This window comes from Haplochromis burtoni, unplaced genomic scaffold (assembly GCF_018398535.1).
Source record: "Haplochromis burtoni strain Fernald_Lab_line unplaced genomic scaffold, NCSU_Asbu1 Contig_138, whole genome shotgun sequence".
Classification (NCBI taxonomy): Eukaryota; Metazoa; Chordata; class Actinopteri; order Cichliformes; family Cichlidae; genus Haplochromis; species Haplochromis burtoni.
Window position 1 is genome coordinate 1,259,567 of NW_024582499.1, and position 19,922 is coordinate 1,279,488.

Sequence of the window (19,922 nt, forward strand, 5' to 3'; positions counted from 1 at the left end):
CACTCAAACACAGAGCTTGTAACACAGAGCTGACCCACATAGAGCAAAAACACACAGATTAAAGTGACAGGCTGAGTGGAAAAAAGCACGAGTTTTAAATGGTAATGGCCTGTATTTGGTGAATGGAAGCAATATTGTTTGTGTTTGTTTGTGTTTAGAGACGTAAACAGATAAAGCAGGGCTAACCACATACCTGTGTTCACTGGCTTCTCTCTCTCTGTTTATTCATCTACCAGGTCTCTCTCTCAGAGTACCCCTGTGGAGGGGAACACACCCCCAACCCCATCGCTAGCGCCGTGCCCCTCAAAGCCACGCCCATTGTCAACTCCACTATACAGCTGACCGCTGTCACCACAGCAACTGAGGCGGGCCACACCATCGCTTTCCTGGGAGATAGAAAGGGACAACTGCAAAAGGTGACACCACCAACATGTTTTACAGCCGTTTCACACATGAAGTAGACGGCGTCGGTTGGGCCATTGACCTCAGTTACCCTTTCCCACATGTCCCACACAACAGCTGAAATGGTGCAGATTGTGGCTGAACATGGAGCGATAAGACACATGATGCTTAATCTCCCTGCTGTGAATTTAGCAGACAGTTACTTGTAGTATAAAACCGTTTGTACTCTCACATGAAAAGTTTTGGGGAGCAAATGCATATATGAATAATGCTTAATTGAACAGGCTTCAGACCCCTCCACTCTAATGGAGCTGCTAAGAGACCAGCTGGTGAGAGTGGTTTTTACTTGGCAGTGAAAAGGCCTGTTTAGGCGTTTGTGTCTCCATCTCTAGCTACAGGGAGGAATCAGCTGTTTCCTGTTTATGTTGTAACTGGAAGGTCTGAAGAGAAGCACCAGGAAAATGATCACACACACACACACACACACACACACACACACTGAACAGAGCAGCTTGTAGCCTGAAGCTCTTTATAAGCAACACAATGATACACTCTATGTATGCGTGTGTGTGTGTGACTAACAGGCGTTTAGCTCGAGGGTGTGGTGCGTTTGGGAAGAGTGGGAAGGGTCACATGGGAGCATGCTCAGACTTTTGTTGTTGATTGGTGATTGGTCTCTCAGGTGCAGTCTGGTAAGAATCCAGCAGGACACCCCTGAAGCTTTTAACTGGGTGTAAGTGTGTGTGTGTGTACTTGTACATGTGGCTTATGAGGACCCAGTCTTACACATTGTTAGAGAGGACATTTGAAAAGTGATGAGATTCTGTACCCAATTGTTCTCGCTGCGGGACACCTTAAGAGGCATTTTTTTTCCATTTCATTTCGAAGTTTTTATCAAGTTCAAGTTTAGGGTAAGGGTCCTGGGAATGCACCGTGTGACTCATAGTCCTCGCAAAGTTAGAAGGACAAACTTGTGTGCGTGTGTGCGTTAATGAGCTCTAATCTTGCCTCGGAGCCTCAGCGAGGTAAACAGCAGAGCTTTGATTCTCCCCGTTAATATTTAATCACACACACTGTAAATGTTTCAGGGCCTCCTGCTGGATCCTTACCCAGAGTGCACCTGAGGGACCAATAACCAATCAACAACAAGAGGCATGTACAAGTGCAACACCACGTTTTTCGCGGCGAACCCGGGCACATGTTAACTGTTGTGCTTCTGTTGGGATTGTGAAATAGTGAATCTATCAGAAAGGTGCTCAAGCACCAGTTTCTCCAGCATGTGACGCTCCTGCAGTGTTTCTGTGGGCGTGGCACCCGAGGCTATCCGAACTAAAGAAACACATATGCACATGTTTTCCTCCTGCACTTTAACATATCTAAAGGCAGAGTCCCCGCACTTGTTTTGAATTTTTGTGCGGATGTATACTAGAAGCACAGTGACTCCTGACTCCTCTGCTTGTAAAAGGACTTCTAGTTATATAGAAATCGATGTGAAAGCAGCTCTGGCTCCTTTGCCCTGTAGACTTTGTGGGCTCACTCACTTGTTTCAGGTTATTCAGGTCATTATGACTGGGGGTGGCTGTTCTTCAGGAGGTAGAGAAAGTCATTTACTAATCAGAAGGTTGGTGGTTCAAATTCTGGCTGCTGTAGTCTGCATGTCTCAGTATCTTTGGGCAGGATACTGAACCCCAAGCTGATCTCTGATGCGTTCATCGGAGCATGAATGTGTGTGAATGTAAGATAGAAAGGACTCAGGTGTAGAAGAAAGTGCTTGTGTGAATGGATGAATGACAAATGCTGTAGGAAGTGCTTTGAATGCCCAAGTTGAGTAGATAAGCAGTATGTAAGAACTAGTCCGTCTACTGTTAAAACACAAATATGGTTCTTTTAACAGTCAGAGAAGATAGTCTTTGTCTTTTTAAATTGTTAAACATAAATGAACCTGTGATGTCCTCAGTTTCCCAGTCAGAAAAACCCTTTCCTCATTGCATCCTGTTTAAAAGAAGAAGACGGTGATGATGAAAATGCTCAGCATTAAACTCCACTAAGCATTGTGTTTTTAGGTTATTGCAGTCTGCGGTGCAGAAGTGTCTCCTGAACTCAGATTTACACCCTGATGCCTTTAGGTGAAATCCAGGAGACAGGTTCGCATTTCTACAGGAAAAAGCAGTAACAGTACTTCAATTCTTCTAAAAAACTCAGTGTTTCACAAACTCACAGCTGTACACATGAAATGTGACAAAAGTATTTGAGTGAAGATTGAACACAGAGGGATAAGAGAGACACTAAAGTCCTGCCATACCTTTATACTTGCACACAATTGACCAATCAGTGAGTGAAGTGGCTGAGATATGGTAGAGATTTCCAGAGTTTCTACTTTGTCAGGATGCTGCTGTTCCATCTCAGCAAGAATGAAAAAAGACAAAAAATAAACTGGATGTGGCACAGCAGGATCGAGTCTGTTCAAACTCAAACGATCCTCCTTTCTGCATTTTTCACTGTCTGAATTGTTCTCTTTGTCACACGCTGCTGATAGTGGAGGTGCCTTGAGGGGTGTTGTCGGGGTGAAGCAGCTCCACCTGCTGGCGGGTTGTTGCTGCTGCCGCAGCGGCAGCAGGCGCTGCTGCTTTCATGTTGTCACTTTACTGAAATTAAATGTTGATGATCATCATTTTTACTTGTCACAACATTTCAGCTCTTAGACGTTTTATATTTGCTGACATGAGTTTCTCCGTCTTGAGTTAACTTTTTCAAAATACTTCACACAGTCGGCACAGCAGGAGTCCACATGAAAGGATCCCGTCTCATCGCTCGAGCAGGAAAGTCATTCAGTGACAAATACTGTGCAGCAGAGAAAGAGCGTTCTTTTGTTGTACTCAGAATAAATAAACAATGAACAGTACACAGAGATGTGTGTTTGTGTTTTAGTGGCATTAGTACAGATCCAGAACATCTCAGGGTGTGGATGGAGCCAATTAGTGAAACTGGGATGAAATCAGCCAATTTTCCGCCCTTCACTGAGATGTACTGACAGCAGGGAGGGTCCGACCAGGGCCAACCTGTTTCTCTCTGTCTCCGTGTCTCTGATCTGGAAGTCAGTCATGCCATCTTAAGGGGTTTGTCAGTACCTGAAGTTGGAGACGCGAGGCTTGCTGTAGGAACCGTGATTAGAGGAGGCACAGGTGTACCCCTCTGTGGATGTCTTTTCACCTGTGATGTTTAAAAGAAGCATTAGACATAGCGGGAGGACAATGATTCTCTTTTGTATTCATACCTTATGTTAGAAATCTGCTGTCAAGCGTTCTGCTTTTCTCCAGTCGTGTGTGTGTGTGTGAGAGAGAGTGTGTAGTTTACTATGGTTGTGGGGACCAAAATCCTGGTCCCCACAAGTTTGAAGGCATTTTTGAGACTCAAAATGTTGTTTTAGTGACAGGGTTACAATTGTAATTGGGTTATGGTTAGGTTTAGGGTCAGGGTTAGGCATTCATTTTTTATGGTTAGGATGAGGGGCTAGGGAAAGCATTATGTCAATTAGATGTCCCCACAAGATATGAATACCTGATATGTGTGTGTGTAACAGAATGTGTAATTTGTTGTTTGGTATAAAGGACACAAGGAAAGGAGGTGAGGAAAGGGATTGAGGTTACACAAACCAAGCAACAGAACAGTGTCGGAATCTGTGGACTCACCTGTGTTGTTGTTTTTCAGGTGTTGGTGATCTCCAATCAGTCAGGCCATCTGTATGGCAGCGAGTTGGTGGACAGTGGCAGTGCCGTCAGCGCTGATCTCCTATTGGATGAGAGCCAGGAACATGTTTATGTTTTAACAAACAGCAGGGTGAGAGACAGTCGACCTCCTTCCTCAGTTCCTGTCTCACTTTCTTTTCTTCAGTTTTTTCCCTCTCCTCCTTCCTCCTTTTGTCCCCAATATCCAATCAGACGATTCATTTAAGAAAAAATGAAAACAAACTGTTTCCTGTCTTTCTCCCAGCTGTCGAAGGTTCCTGTGTCATCCTGTGAGAAACAGACAGACTGTCGCTCCTGTCTCGCTGTCAGAGACCCGTACTGTGGCTGGTGTGTCCTGGAGGGAAGGTAGGTCTACCTGTCGGCTGGTGGTTTGTAACTTTTTAAAAGTACATTTTTATTCTTTATATCTTTTTGTAAACTTTATGTAAACTTTTTACTTTTTTTGTAAAAAGTCTGACTGACAGTAGAAGAAGAAAGTGTAGTAGATTTGGTTTGCTCACAGCAGCATCTGCACGTTGATGTGACATCGCTCTGACGTTGCTGTTACTAATCTGCAAATGTTTGTATTTTGTGCAGATGTTCCCGGAAACATCAGTGTCAGCGTCACCTGCAGTCCAACCACTGGCTCTGGAGCTTTGAACCAACCAGTCAGTGCGTGACAGTGCAGAGCCTGCAGCCGGCCAATCACAGCAAAGAAGAGCAGACGCAGGTAGGCTGCTGTTGTTTTGATCTGATTCTGACTGACAGCGTTATGATGCAGTCAGCCACTCCCGCAGTGATGACAGCCTGGGTCAGGGCACCCTTAGGTGTTGCTGGCAGGTGTCTGTATCAGTCCAGGTTGAAAGAAAACTTGAGGTGCTAGTTCAGCAGCTCTCTGATTGACTGAAGGTTGCTGATTCTGTTTCAACACAGTTGTGTTGTTGTGTTGGCTGTGTGTTATTGCAGAGGCACTGCAAGTCCAGCCAGTTCCAATCCTTCAGACAAGATTCACAGCAGCCGATGAACATCTGCAGCAGCTGTTTACTGCTGCAGCGCTGACAGGATGAACGAAACATCTTCATATTTAGTGCCTCACCGAGTATCTTCACAGGGTTTATAAGGATCAGCGCAAACATAGGAGTTATTGCGGTCTGAGTGAAATGAATTCAGACAATAACCGTGGTTGTGAACCTTTTAAGATTTTGTGATGTGAAGTAAAGTTGTTTATTTTTAAAATAGAAGGAGAAAAAAGTAACACTGTGAGCTTTTTCAGCCAGCACAGAAGTGGTTTTGTTCTCGTTTGTAAACCTAAAATATATAAATAAAGAAAAATAATAGAAAGACCCCAAACTGTCAATGGGTGTTTCTTTTTTTGACAGTAAGACAATGGAAGGATTGCTGATACGAGACACAGCTGCTCTAGAGACAGAGAGAAGCGTCCCGATGGAAAAGCAGTAACCGTGTTTCTGTGTTCGTCTCTCAGGTAACGCTGTCGGTCCCCCAGCTTCCCGCCCTCGCAAAGGAGGAGTCTCTGTCCTGCATCTTCGGGCTCCTCCCGCCTCAGCCTGCCATTGTCATGGGAAACAGCATCACCTGCCAATCCCCTGCCCCGGAGCACCTCCCACCTCTGCCCACAGGAAGCGGTGAGTAGGAACTGTGGGCGCGTTCCAATCCTCCATAATACCATCCTACTTAGCATGCCAGAAACAGATTTAGTGTGTCCCAGTACACAGTGTTTCAGAATGAGTCTGCCAAAAATATCAGGAGGTTTAACTGCATGTGAAGCATTTTACAGCACGCAGCAGTTTGAGCGCCGGTGACAGAGTCCGAGTGCAGCACGCAGTGACAGTAAAAACGTCTTCATTCAGGTGTGCTACTGTGTAACTTCTGTCACCTCTCACCTGCAGATCACATGATCCTGCCCGTGTCACTGATGTTTGGTCATGTGACCGTCACAACGGGCAACATGACCTTCTATGACTGCATGGCTGTAAGCCGACTGAACCAGAGCTCCCAGTAAGTCACGTAGGCACAGTGACAGTGCTGTACGTTTATCTGAATCTAAATCAGTGATGGAGGAGACGCTGAAGGCCGTGGTGTGTGTTTCAGGTGTTTGGCGTGTGTCAGCAGTGTGTGGCGCTGTAACTGGTGTCCTCTGGATCAACTCTGCACTCACAACCACAGCTGTCCAAACCAGCACATCATCCTCAACCACAGAGTAAGACGGCCCGCTGCCCCGTCTGTCTCCATCTTTTTGTCTGTCAGCCTGTCTCTAACCCCGCCTCCTCTCTGTCTGCAGGACTCTCCTGGTCCTACTTCCTGTCCGCTAGTCTACGACCTACAGAGCTCTGCTTTAGTTCCCATGGGCCTGAGCGCCACAGTGGTGCTGCGGGGACGAAACCTGGACGTCTACACTGTAAGTCTGCGTCTCTGACCTCATTTCAGTCTGACGGGGATCTAAATGGAGTCTAATCGAATGGTCCCATTAACAGTTTAATGCAAAACACCAAAAAAACGTTTTTCATGTCTAAAACTGTAAAAACAGTCTTTGTTTGAAGTGGATGAACATTAGTCAGATCAGACTGATATTTCATGTTTCGACTGTCTGGTGCCGCAACATCTGCTGTAATCTCCCAAAAAGTGACGCTTAGCGTAACCAAGTTAGAGCTTTTGTTTTTCTTGGAGCCTGGTCGTTGTATCTGGTTGCACTGCTACACTGTTCTCTGTCTGAGTGTGGCGTGCACATAAACACGAAGCCGATCTGATGCTGTTCAATTTAGACAGTCTTCCTTAAGGTGCTTTATATTGTAAGATAAAGATCCTACAATATTACAGAGAAAACCCGAACAATCAGATGACCCCTATGAGTAAGTACTTGGTGACAGTGGGACAGAAAACCTCCTTTTTAGCGGGATGAAACCTCCAGCAGAACCAGACTGTGGAAAAGAGCCAGAGATTAATCATAACTAACAATTAAATGCAAAGTGGTGAATGAACACGTAGAGAGGTGAGTGAAGAAGAAACGCTCAGAGACTGAAGAGTGTAGGAGCCTCTGTTAGTTTCCGTAAGCCTTGGCTCCTCATCGTGCTTCTACATCTGTGTCTGCAGCAGCTGTAGGCAGGTGTTTCCAGGAGTGCGTCGGGTCTTCTGGCTCCACAAAAAGGAAATTTTTACTCGATATCTGCTTGTTTGTTAACAGCAGCGAGTTCGAGGCAGCTGAGAGAATCATAAATTCATTTTCAGTGTTTTAGTCTGAGCTAATTATCAGGTTGCTGCTGCTGGATGGATGAATTAATTTCATTCTTATGTAAATTGACATTTATGAAGCCACAAGCCGTCTTACAGAACCCTGCGGTACACCACCGTTTGTACAAAATAAAGACTCCTAGAAAAGAACTGCAATAACTCTGAATGTAAATAGTAAAAGGCACAGAATCCTCATCAGCAGCCTCAGTTACTTCTTCATCTTCAGAGCTGTTGTCATCAAAAAACCTCCAACATCAGATAAAAATTCAGCTTTGAACTAATCCTGAAAGCAGCTGCAGCTCCATCATGTTACTGTGATAATATGCACTTAAAAAGTATTGCTTTCAATTAAAATAAACGACCTCCTACATTATGTTCATCCATCAGTCTGCTAATAAAACGTAAGCGTGTGCTGCAATTTATGATTTGGGACTTTCGGGTGAATTTATTTAGGGTTAACCTTGGTTTACTCTTCTTAACAAGAAACAAGATCAACATGTGCAAAACCACCGCCTACTGACCAATCATTCCAACGCAGCAAAATCCTGTGAACCTCTGTGTGCAGATAGTGAGAGAGTATAGCAGGGATCTCAAATTCATTTTACATCATGAGCCACATACAGCCCACTGTGATCGTGGACCGAATCAGAGAAACCGCACAGTTTAACCACACACTTAACTCCTGAGACGCTTTAATACAACAAAAAAGTGCAAATTCAACAATACATCTCAGTTTGTCTGTGTGATACAATAATGATACTTTTGGCTTAAATTGTAAGAAATGAATGTGTAAAACTTTTGTTAGCTCAGTGCACAGATTGTTTTTTCTTTTTTCATGTTTTTCCTGTGGACTCACTGTAAAAATCATGAATTCCTGTAGTAGTGAAAAAACGGAAATGTTCTGTTATTTAATTGTTTATATATATCGTATTTACTTTCGTGTAGTATGAATAGGCGTGGGGGAGGTTTTTATCAGTAGTACAAGCTCTAAAAACACAGTTAAAAGTCTAGATTATACACCCTCCTTCACATTTTCAAAGACTGGAATCAGTGGCTGGCTGATTCTAGCCCCCAGGCTTTGTCTGGTACCTACTTTAAAGAGATTGGCCGTTTAGATGAAATGTAACCAGATAAGGCAAAGGTATCCCGGGTATGTTGAACTATTTTCGTGGTACCAGCCTTCGGGCGTTGGTCTGTTCTATTGACCTGAATCACTAAAATCAAACAGCTGAGTGTCTGTGTGTGGTCTCTCTGCAGGATGAAGCTCCGTATGTGTGTGTTGTTGAAATCGAAGGATCCCGGACTAATCTGACAGCTTCTGTGGAGAAAATGCACGACAACACGCACACCTTCACCTGCACGCAGCATCAAGTAAGCGACGCACGCAAACAGATAATTAGTTAATGGCAGTAACCACACAGCTGATATTTAAATTTCTGTCTGTCCACCTGTCCCACTGTCTGTAGTTTCAACATCCAGTCAGTCAACTTCAGTATTCTGCTCCTGTCTACCTGCGGAGAGGGGAACGACGCATTGATGCCTCACCTGGACTCCGACGTAAGAGCCTTACCTGTGTGCAGATGTAGTGCACACTGAGGGCGTGGGCCTCCTTTACTAATATTTACACAAAAAATAAGTACACACATGAAATTACACTTGGATTCATGACAAGTTTCTACTGTTTTTACTAGTGAATCAGAGTGTTGTGTCCCCTGAATCCTGAACTGTATGTGATACATAAAATAAACACAGACCAGGGGAAGAGGAAGCAGGGAAAGGGAAAGCTCCAACCTACGACAAAAGCCTCGCTGCAGTTACTGAAACCATATGTGGAATATTGCCAAGAAATGAAGGTTCAGCAGTAAGGATGAAAGGACATCAATTTCATGGTTATTTCATACAGCTCTAATACCAAAGCATTAGAAAATGAATGGTTTTAAATGTTAAAGCATTTTAATAATTCTAATTTAAACATTTGAAACTCAGATATTATCTTTATTAAGTCTTTGGATCTTTTTTATATAGTATAAAAGATCAATTGCTTATTAGAATTAGAAACGAGCAACTATAGATTTAACTATTTTTGATATTGTTTCTGGTATTAATATCACTACTAGTATTATTCAGTTTAAATATCTGCATTAACATTTTCTAGGACAGCTGTGTGTCATTCTATAACTGTGCATGCAGTCTGAGTCTGAGTGAAAAACACTCACTCACACAGACTCATGCATTCACACAGTGATGAGGCCCACTGTGTTTGACCAAAGTCAGCATGTGGGTGAGGATGGGGGTTAATGTTTTCACAAAGACAGAAAGAGAAATGCATTCATGATATTTGTCTCCTTTTCTTATTAATATACAGTCCAGCTGTATGACTGCTCAGCTGGCCAATCAGATTGCTCACAGTGCAGGGCGGTGCCTAAAGAGTACGGCTGTGTATGGTGTCCTGGAAGCCCAGCCCCGAGCTGTGTGTACAGCCAAACCTGCTCCAGTAAACCTGCAGACACCTGCCCGCCTCCTCAGATCACAAAGGTGGGTCTCGTCAAAGTCCATGTAGAGGAAGTCCCGCAACTGTGCACCATACTGGATCAAACTTTAATTTCTGTGGTCACTGGGACCTAGAATCTGCATGTACAGAATCATCAGTCACATCCAATAAAAGCAGCTTCAAAGGTGGTTATTGGCTATTTGGGGGCAGGACAGCTGCCATCTTTGTGCTCCTACAATTCTCCCGCAGATTTCCGTCTCTCGTCCTTTTATAATGATCAGAAGATCAGTCTGTGTGTCTGCAGAGCTCGTTCAAACTGTTTCTACCTGTCTGTCTGCAGGTGGAGCCTGCCTCCGGTCCTCTAGAGGGCGGCATTCTGGTGACGATCACAGGATCGAACCTGGGCATGAAGTATGAGGATGTGGTGGGCGGAGTCACTGTGGCGGGTATTCAATGCCTGCCTCAGTCTAAAGGTTACAAGATCTCCACCAGGTAACATGATGATTACATTAGTGTTTACGGGATTCATTTATGCAAACGTTCAGCACATAACTGAATCACAGAGAGATGTGATGAGACCTCCCTTTCTGTCTGCTCTGTAACAAACCTGGCAGTCACCAGTTCAGCACAATAACATATCAATAACTGGGATTCTCGATGTCTTGATGATGATAGTCCAGAAGTTTTCAATCCAACAATATTCTTCTGAATGGTGTAAAACCACAGACACCCACTTGTAGACTGACGTAGCAGCCGTGACATCACCCACTGGTTAGTGAAGTCCTATTAAGAAGCCTCAAGTGAGTCTTTATGCTGTCGCCATCTTGGTGTTTTTAAACCATATGTGTGATCTGATGGAGAAACTGAGGCTCCTTTTAGCAGCAGAGGAGTCGCCCCCTGCTGGCCATTAGAAACCATGCAGGTTTAAGACACTTCTGCATTTTTACGATTTTATTTCGTACTGTGGATGTGATCACAAAGCTGTGTACTGACTTCTGACACGTGAAATGACCTATTAAATCCAAACAGTAACAGGTCACCTTTTCGACATCATAATAAAATCAGAAACACTTCCAGCCATGCTTCAGTGCTCGATTGAGCTCATATGTCTCATATTAAAGCGCTGAAACAGTCTTCAGTGAACACCTCGAAACAGAAAAAGTCTAGAATCAGGTGAAATCCTCCAAGGATGCCACTCTAACGTGTCCTCTCTCATTTCCTTTCAGCAGCTCTAACATAGTCAAATATTCTTATTCCTGTCTGTGTGACACTAGCAGCCCGTTGAGTCACTTTTCTTTATTGCCCTAAGGAGCTCTACAACCTGTACAGCGCATAACGCCTCCCATCCTCAGAGCCTCGATTTAGATCAGGGAGAACCTTTAACAGGAGACAAATCTATCTGATGCTCACACAGGGAGAAAATTCAAACACAAGCTTTTATGGAGCGAAGCCTTTTTCTCTTCAGAACTGATTCTGTTTGAACTCACTCCCTCGGGAGCAAAATCTCCATTCTGATTTAGCCTCCGTGCTTTATTTGAATAAGCTATCAGATTGAAATCTTCCGCATGACTTTGTTTAATTTTAGAATACTTTCACCAACTCAGCCTCGGGGATTTCGTATCTTTAGGAACTTTGGGACCTGCTCCAAAGTTTAAAACTTTATCAGTTTAGTTTTATGTTGTTATCTCAACTTCAGCTTGATGTTACCAAGTAAAGACAAACACGTTAACGCTTCCTCGAGGTTGGAACGAGGCTAAATAACAAGGGGAAAAAAAGAACTGGGTCACATCTTATTTGACCTTCATGGAAAATGTCACAAGGTCAAGAAAAGATGCAAAAGCTTGTGACAGTGAATTCTGTTGACGCTGGTCTTCTGTGATAAAACTACAATTTTAGTAGAGCGACTACAAAAACATGTGTTCTTAGCTTGATGTTTTATGGAGGCTTTATAACTATGAACAATATAATGTAACATCAATGCTGGTGAAATAAAATGCTGGTATTAAGAAATATTGTTAAATCTAACATCTCCTAACCATATTAAGGCTTTTAGCATCTCTGAAATAGAATTAATTGATGCTAATCCCGAAATATCCCAAATGAGAACATAGCCAGTGTAACACTGTAACCCTCGCTTCACTTTGATCATTTTAATTAAGCTTATTATATTTCTAAATCTACATTACAGATAACACGCAGATTTTAATAAAAGGCTATTATAAGTTCAAAGCATATGCATTATTGTAAAAGATGGAAGCCGCAGCTGTAATTTACACGCTGGCCTCCATCATTGTGTCAGATATTTTATCTTTGCTTTCATTAATAGTCTTATGGTGCACTCGTTGAGTTGTGGGTTATCATCATCTCCTTTGCTTCCATGAAGGATGCTCCAGTGCATTTGATAAATGAGATTCACAGGGTTTAACCAGGCTTGCTTATTATACGGTTGTCGCACAGGTACTTCTGGGTCACCTGATCCAGCCCTAACTATTATCTTAATCAGAAAGAAAATGTTTTAAAAAGTAAAAAGAGTGAGGATGAGACTGCTACAGCAGTTTAAAAATCTAGAAAGTTCTGAGGATGGTTACTTTGGTTCCTGAGTTGACTTTTTCCATTTCTATTCCAGTGTGGAACCAATCAGGTTCTGAGGTGTGACATCTGTCGTGTAGGTGTAGAAAGACTGCAGCGAGTCGAGTGTGTCTTATAGCAGGGCTATGTTATCAGAATATGTGATTTTGACCTTGAAAATTGACTTTCCAAAACAGTCACTGGATAAATAGATAAACACACACGTAAGTGACACACGTCAGAACAGTTGGGATGTGGTTATGGTGACTCAGAGCTCAAAGGAATAAACAAAAGTTGTTTTTTTCCCAGTGTTGTTCCACCAATAGGAATCTTCCACAGTCGGTGTAGCTGTCCTCCTCTGCATGGAGACACACAAGCTCATGTTTGCTTTTTCTGTGTGTGTTTGTGTGTGTGCATCAGGGTTGTGTGTGAGCTGCAGCCTAGTGGGAAGCAGAAAGAAGGGCCCATCTTGGTTACTGTGGGAACAACTCGTGGGAGGTCAACAAAGATGTTCACCTATCAGGTAAGACTGAGTAGCCCAGTGTTACGTGGTATCTGGTCACCAGTATAAAGGTATATCTGATGTCTAACATGTTGTGGTTCAGGATCCCCTGCTGCAGGATCTCATTCCTAATAAAGGTCCCGTCTCCGGAGGAACCAGGCTGACCATCAAAGGACGACAGCTGCTCACCGGGCAGACGTCTGACCTGAGCGCCTTCCTGGGCACCCAGCCCTGCTACATGTAAGTACAACGCCACGGCTTCTGGTACTGCAGCACCAATACTACTACTTGCCTGACTGTCTGTCTCCTCGCCTGTTCTCAGAGTTGAAGAGGTGAATGACACGCAGCTGGTGTGTCAGACTGGTTCCAGCAATCGGACGGGTCTCGTCCCAGTTCGGGTTCTGTTTGGTAAAGCCGAGCGGACTATTCCAAACGTTACCTTCCATTACCTCGAAGACCCCGTCATCACCAGCGCCATACCTGCCGAGAGCTTCTACGCGTAAGCGCCAGTCGCCTTACACCTGCACTCGATCCTCACACACACGCACACCTGCTAATTAGCTGTTGACCGTTTTAGGGGTGGGCGTGTCATACGAGTGGAGGGCAGGAACCTGGATGTGGTGCAGCAGCCAATCATATCTGTGTGGGTGGAGCCTCTAGAGGTACAAAGGGTGAAACGGAAGAAACGACTGGCTCTTCTCACCTCCAAGCAGCAGCTCGTCTTTAACAGCACCATGACAACGGTAAGACAAACGGACCAATCGGAGACGAGCTTTTAAAATTCTTAGCCTGTCTCACGCCTGTTTTACCTCCCCGTCTGCCTCTCAGGTATCAGAGCGCTGCTCCATCCTGTCGTCCTCTCAGATGACTTGCCCGACCCCCAGAGTGAACCCAGAGGTCAAAGTTAAGGGTGTCTGGTTTCAGCTTGATAACGTCAGAGTCCACTATGAGAGCATCAAGGTACCTCCCATGATTAAAAGGGTCAAACACCAGGGTGGATTATAGTGAGAATACATCCTTGATGACTTCCTTCACTCGTCCAGTTTTCTTCAGCGTCTGGTCCTGTGACGTTTGATCGTACATCCACGATGCACTGCGAACAGGAGCTGCTCAGAGTCAGTTCTGCTGCTTTCATAGGAGCAGATTAAATCTCCAAAATCTGAATTTTGTCAGTTCAAATACTTTTTAAGGGGTGATACTGGGCTGCTGTATGGATTTATTGGAATTAGGAGTGAAGCGGCACACATGCATTTCTTTATCAAAGCCTAATTTTTTACTTCACTTTAAACACAGTGTGACGCATTAATATGAACAAATGGGGCATATGTTGTCACGTTGCTTCCCTAACGTCTAGCAGAGCCGCACAAAAATTTCCACTTCGTTAAATTTCACATAGTCAAATATAAAAGCATAAAAAAAGGATGCAGATGATTGAAAATAAAGGATGAGGCTCTAGAGGGATTTGAATAGCAATTTACTTAAAAGAAAAGGAAGGGACTGAAAGGGTTTTAAATAAAAGGAGATTAAAAAAAAGCAGATTTTAACTGGAATTATTCCCGAGGCTGAAAAACGAGGCATACGTGCTTTGAAACCTGCCTGACAGACAGAAATCCAGTGTGAATGAAGCCTTACTGAACAATTTTCCACTTCTAATGCTTGATGGAAAACCTTTTTGTCTCTCTGCTTGTCTGTCTTCCAGGGTAAAAGCTTCACTTACTATCCAAACCCAGTTTTATTTCCAATCAACCGAGAAAATCTAGATGTGCCGTTCCGTTTCAAACCTGGAGGAGTGATCGCTGTGGAGGTACAGCAACTGTCGTACGTGAATCCTGAGCCATGCAGACGGAATAAATTCAGATTTAACCTCCGTTTCTGTCTCTTTTCGTCCGTCAGGGCCAGGACCTGACCAGAGCCATGTCCAAAGAGGAAGTGAAGGCTTGGCTTGGAGATCAGGAGTGTGACGTGAAAACTTTGGACAGTACTCACCTGTACTGTGACCCTCCAGAGGTCCAACCACTCAGTGTGGATGACAGCCATGAACTTCCTAGCCTCAAGGTGATCTTTGGTTTTGAGCTGTTGGCTTTTACAGGGATTCATATCCAAGGCAGAGATGCTTTTTAGGGATTTTCCAGCTCGGTTGGTATACAAGGGCCAGTGGTTTACTCATTCTCACACTCAGCCTTTTTCACTCTCTGTCTGCATGTCTTCTGTTAGGTTTTCATGGGAAACCTGCAAGTGGACCTGGGATTGGTTCAGTACGACAGCAACTCTCTGCTGCCTGCTGTCCCATTGGCTGCTCAGATCGGTTTGGGGGCAGGAGCAGCTGTCATCATCCTGTCAGTGTTGGTCATCATCCTCATGTACAGGTAAGTATCCACCTGTGTGTGAAACCAGGTGTGTTTTTAGGCGACTTTTCTCTGCTGTTGTGACGTCTTGTTTTGGATTTTGTTTCCTCTCAAACGCCTTTATTTGTATTTTTGTGCTTAAAAAACAAAAAGGACAATCACTTCATTTTTGTCTGCAGTGACATTTTAAAAGTCGACTCAATGTTTTTATGAGAATATTCTTCATCTCATCATTAATCTTCAGTGTTTTTGTTTTGTTGTTTTTTGCTTTGTGCAGGAGGAAAAGTAAACAAGCTCTCCGAGATTATAAAAAGGTTTTACTGCAGTTAGAAACTCTGGAGATCAACGTGGGAGATCAGTGCCGCAAAGAGTTCACTGGTATGAAAACACATTGTAAATAAACTGCAGACCTTCGTATTGTGTTGGACTTCTTATTCATCTGGATTTCCTGATGGCAGATCTGCCCAAAAATGTTAAAACTTTAAAGATTTACTGAGCCCTCTGTGTTTGATTGGATACATTTAAATTTAAACTCTTTACGTTTTTGAAATCTCAAGCTGCCATTTGCTCCTCGTATACCTCTTGTCCTTCAGACCTGATGACAGAGATGATGGATCTGAGCAGTGATGTGGGAGGACCAGGAGTCCCCCTCTTGGACTACAGGATATATGCAGAGAGAGTTTTCTTCCCTGGCCAGCAGACGGCGCCACTGAGTCGTCAGCTAGATCTGCCTGAGTCGAGGAGGCAGACTGTGGAGCAGGGCCTGCAGCAGCTCAACAACCTGCTCAATAACAGACTCTTCCTCACCAGGGTGAGTGGAGATAGTGGGAGGAGGCAGGAGAATGGTCATATGACGTCTAAGACTCATAGGTGACATTTTTTCTATATGCCTCTGTGTGTGTGTGTCTCAGTTCATCCACACTTTGGAGGCCCAGCAGGGTTTCTCCCAGCGAGATCGTGGCTACGTGGCCAGCCTGCTCACCATGGCTCTGCACGACAAACTGGAATACTTCACTGAAGTCATGAAGAGCCTGCTGCAGGACCTGGTGCAGCAGTATGTTGCCAAGAACCCCAAACTCATGCTGCGCCGGTACGCAAAGCAAAAGCAACTTCAGTCACATTAGAACTCAACAGGAAGTCTTTTCAGGTTTAAAGGTGTCTGTCCTGCTGATGTCTTGGCTTGCCTGTTTGTCTTTCAGAACAGAGACGGTCGTTGAGAAGATGTTGACCAACTGGATGTCCATCTGCCTCTATTCCTTCCTGAAGGTAAGTGTCTCTCTGGCTCTGTCCCACTGCCTGTCCCATCTCACCAGGTCCCTGACCACATCCCAGTAGAATCATTGAGGTGTAGTCCATTTTTCTTTTGCCATAATTGTTAATTCACATTTCAGCAGAGTGTATCCAGAGATTGATACATTTCTTTTTGAGTGTTGTGAATTAGAACCAATCAAAAAACATGAGATTGTCTCAGTGTTGGGTATAAAACTACCATGCATAATGTTGGCCACCCGGTCGCTGCTCTTTTTGTCTATCAGGAGGTGGCGGGAGAGCCTCTCTACATGCTCTACAGAGCCATAAAGTATCAGGTGGACAAAGGGCCGGTGGATGCTGTGACGGGAAAAGCCAAACGAACGCTCAATGACAGTCACCTGCTGCGGGAGGACATTGAATATTGCTCAGTGGTAACCAGAGTAACAGACATCACACTGATCTGCAGCTGAATCACTGATTCATTTATGACAAGTCATCTCTTTCTCTCAGACTCTGACAGTGCTGGTGAAAAACGGAGTCGAAGTTCAGCCATGTCCTGTTAAAGTGCTCGACACCGACACGATCACACAGGTACATGCTTGTTTGTACGGTAGGGCGGTGTCTATTTTTAATGCCTTCACACCTTTTGGTTATACTGCATATAACCAAATATAACCAGTGATATGTGATGGTGATAGTTATTGTGGCTACAAATATATATTTGATTACGGTAGCTGAATAAACCTTGCTTGGCATGATTTCAATTCAATTCAGTTTTATTTATACAGCACCAAATCACAACAACAGTCGCCTTAAGGCGCTTTATGTTGTAAGGTAGACCCTACAATAATACATACAGAGAAAAACCCAACAGTCATATGACCTGCAATGTAAGCCCCTCCCAGTCTCGCTATTTTTCACAGCTCACTGAGCTCAGCTACATCGATCCATCGATAAAAAGTGCCCTCTGGTGGCATGTTCTTTCTGTTGCACTACAATACAAAATTTCACTGCAGCATTTAATTTCAGATTCATAGAAGTAGTCGTCTATATTCTTAATTCCACTGGGATTTCTAAATACCTTTGTCACTTTGCTGTCTGCTTGTGTTCAGGTGAAAGATAAGATTCTGGATCAGGTCTACAGAGGAGCTCCATTCTCTCAGAGACCATCAGCTGACAGTCTTGACCTCGGTAAACACCTGTCTCACCTATCTGTTGTATGAGATGGCTGAAAGTAGATTAAATTGGCCGAAGCATTAGTGGGTGTTTTAAGTATTCGGTTAGTGGATCTGAGAATGCATAGTGTCATCATATCCGTAGATCCAGACTGGCAGCTCATATGTACCTGTTTCTTTGTCAATAGAGTGGCGTTCAGGCCAAGCAGGTCATCTGACCTTGTCGGATGATGATGTCACAGCAGTGGTTCAAGGTCGTTGGAAACGACTCAACACACTGCAGCACTATAAGGTGAAAACAACTGGCCAATCGTGTTCCACCACCACCACCTTCTCTGCTCCTCCTTCCAGTTGTCCATCTCCTTGTTCACTCTGCTCTTTGGTTCTTCAGGTTCCCGACGGCGCCACAGTCGCTCTCATCCCTCGTTCTCAAAGTTCAGGTGGAGTGGGAGTCAACCAGGTCTTCCAAACTGGAGAGAGTAAGAAACACATCTTAACAGAATATCTCAATATTAAAAATATAATGTAAAACCCTAAAATCTAATACTCCCAGAGATTAAAATTAATGTAGCACAAAAAAGAGGAAAAATAAAACTCTGTGTAAAAGTATTACACCAAAACATGGTGGCTGACCGTCTCTTTATGGTGGCTGCAGAAACGCCAATGCTGGAGGGTGAGGAGGAGGAGGGTCTCCGTCTATGGCACCTGGTGAAGAGCAGTGAAGATCCTGAAATCCCAAAACACAGAAAGAGCAGTATGAGGGAGAGGGAGAGAGCCAAGGCCATCCCAGAGATTTACCTGACCAGGCTGCTGTCCATGAAGGTAACACACATATCCTTACCTTTAGGCATTGTGGGGACGTCAGACATTGTGGGCACCATTGATTCTGGAGGTTAAACAGCAAATTAATTTCACATGGTGGAGATATGCGCAAAATAGATGTGTGTGTGTGTGTTCTGATATTAGTGTGTGTGTGTTGTTGCCATACCATCTTTTACCACTAGGGGGCGGTAAAGAGTTAACTCTCCACCACACACCTCCACAGACAAACTCTTGGTCTGAGGGGTGTGTGGGATAAACACTAAAACCTTTACAGGTATACCTGTTAAATTTAAGGTTATTTTTGTGCAGACTCGTTTATTTGGTCTCCATTCTGTCAGGTAGCTGTCCTTGCCATGTGATAAGTACAAACAGATACACACCAGAGAACTGACCGCCTGGCTATCTGTCCTTCAGCTTTACTTTTCTGTCTCTCACTAGGGGACATTGCAAAAGTTTGTGGATGACGTGTTTGTGGCGATACTCAGTACAAAGCGTCCTCCTCCGATCGCCGTGAGGTTTTTCTTCGACTTTTTGGACGACATGGCTGAGAAACATGGAATTGACGACCCAGAAACTGTCCACATCTGGAAGACCAACAGGTGAGGCACACATCTGGTTATCCGATCGAGATTTCCAACTCCCACAACCCTCTCACCCCTTTCCCTCTCTCTGACCCATGTCTTTCTCCCTCCAGTCTCCCTCTTAGGTTCTGGGTCAACATCCTGAAGAACCCTCAGTTCGTTCTGGACGTTCAGGTGACCGACAGCATCGACGCTGTTCTGTCTGTCATCGCTCAGACCTTCATAGACTCTTGCACCACCTCTGAGCACAAAGTGGGACGGGTAAAAATTCTGTCTCTTGTTCAGCCATGTATTGGTTTTGGTTTTTTGGTTTTGTTTTCTAGGCTTCATGGTTACTTTTTCTCCAATCAGGACTCGCCTGTAAACAAGCTGCTGTACGCCAGAGAGATCCCCAGATACAAACAGCTGGTGGAAAGGTGAGACAGCTTCTTGTCCCCATTGTTTAACTCATAATGCACTACAGAGAGACTGTTTTTATGCTGTGGGGAAGATAAGATCTAATTTAGCTGATGATTCTTTGAGCCCGAGAGCCGCAGTACTGATAACCTTCTGTGTATGCGCTCAGGTATTACAGTGACATCCACAGTGCTGCGTCAGGCTGTTATCAAGAGATGAATTCCACTCTGACGGAACTTTCTGGGGTCAGTAAACACAGACTGAACAGAGCCTGAAATACTGAAATTTAGCTGTAAGAAAAACTGATGTTAAAACTGTCTTTGCCTGTCTACCTCCAGAGTTTTGCATCAGAAATGAACAATCTTGTGGCTCTCCATGAGCTCTACAAGTACATCAACAAATATTATGATCAGGTAGT

The 19,922-nt window shown here is 44.1% G+C and overlaps 1 protein-coding gene across 5 annotated transcripts in view; it reads left to right on the forward strand.

Annotated features, from left to right (window-relative positions):
* The window catches only part of plxnb3 (plexin B3), a gene marked incomplete at its 3' end in the record, with an annotated part of 88,624 nt that overhangs the window by 67,154 nt on the left and 1,548 nt on the right, over window positions 1-19,922 (forward strand). For all 5 annotated transcript variants that reach the window (XM_042224455.1, XM_042224459.1, XM_042224458.1 and 2 more), the window contains 35 exon segments: window positions 237-416; window positions 4,111-4,239; window positions 4,393-4,493; window positions 4,725-4,857; window positions 5,611-5,770; window positions 6,035-6,143; window positions 6,237-6,345; window positions 6,427-6,543; window positions 8,631-8,744; window positions 8,840-8,930; window positions 9,739-9,908; window positions 10,205-10,356; window positions 12,853-12,955; window positions 13,038-13,174; window positions 13,257-13,433; window positions 13,512-13,677; window positions 13,763-13,894; window positions 14,634-14,738; window positions 14,828-14,989; window positions 15,149-15,300; window positions 15,557-15,657; window positions 15,873-16,090; window positions 16,191-16,369; window positions 16,479-16,545; window positions 16,815-16,961; window positions 17,041-17,121; window positions 17,643-17,721; window positions 17,894-17,997; window positions 18,097-18,184; window positions 18,361-18,527; window positions 18,966-19,126; window positions 19,222-19,369; window positions 19,460-19,524; window positions 19,674-19,749; window positions 19,843-19,917. In XM_042224455.1, the coding sequence (XP_042080389.1) occupies window positions 237-416; window positions 4,111-4,239; window positions 4,393-4,493; window positions 4,725-4,857; window positions 5,611-5,770; window positions 6,035-6,143; window positions 6,237-6,345; window positions 6,427-6,543; window positions 8,631-8,744; window positions 8,840-8,930; window positions 9,739-9,908; window positions 10,205-10,356; window positions 12,853-12,955; window positions 13,038-13,174; window positions 13,257-13,433; window positions 13,512-13,677; window positions 13,763-13,894; window positions 14,634-14,738; window positions 14,828-14,989; window positions 15,149-15,300; window positions 15,557-15,657; window positions 15,873-16,090; window positions 16,191-16,369; window positions 16,479-16,545; window positions 16,815-16,961; window positions 17,041-17,121; window positions 17,643-17,721; window positions 17,894-17,997; window positions 18,097-18,184; window positions 18,361-18,527; window positions 18,966-19,126; window positions 19,222-19,369; window positions 19,460-19,524; window positions 19,674-19,749; window positions 19,843-19,917 (4,455 nt within the window).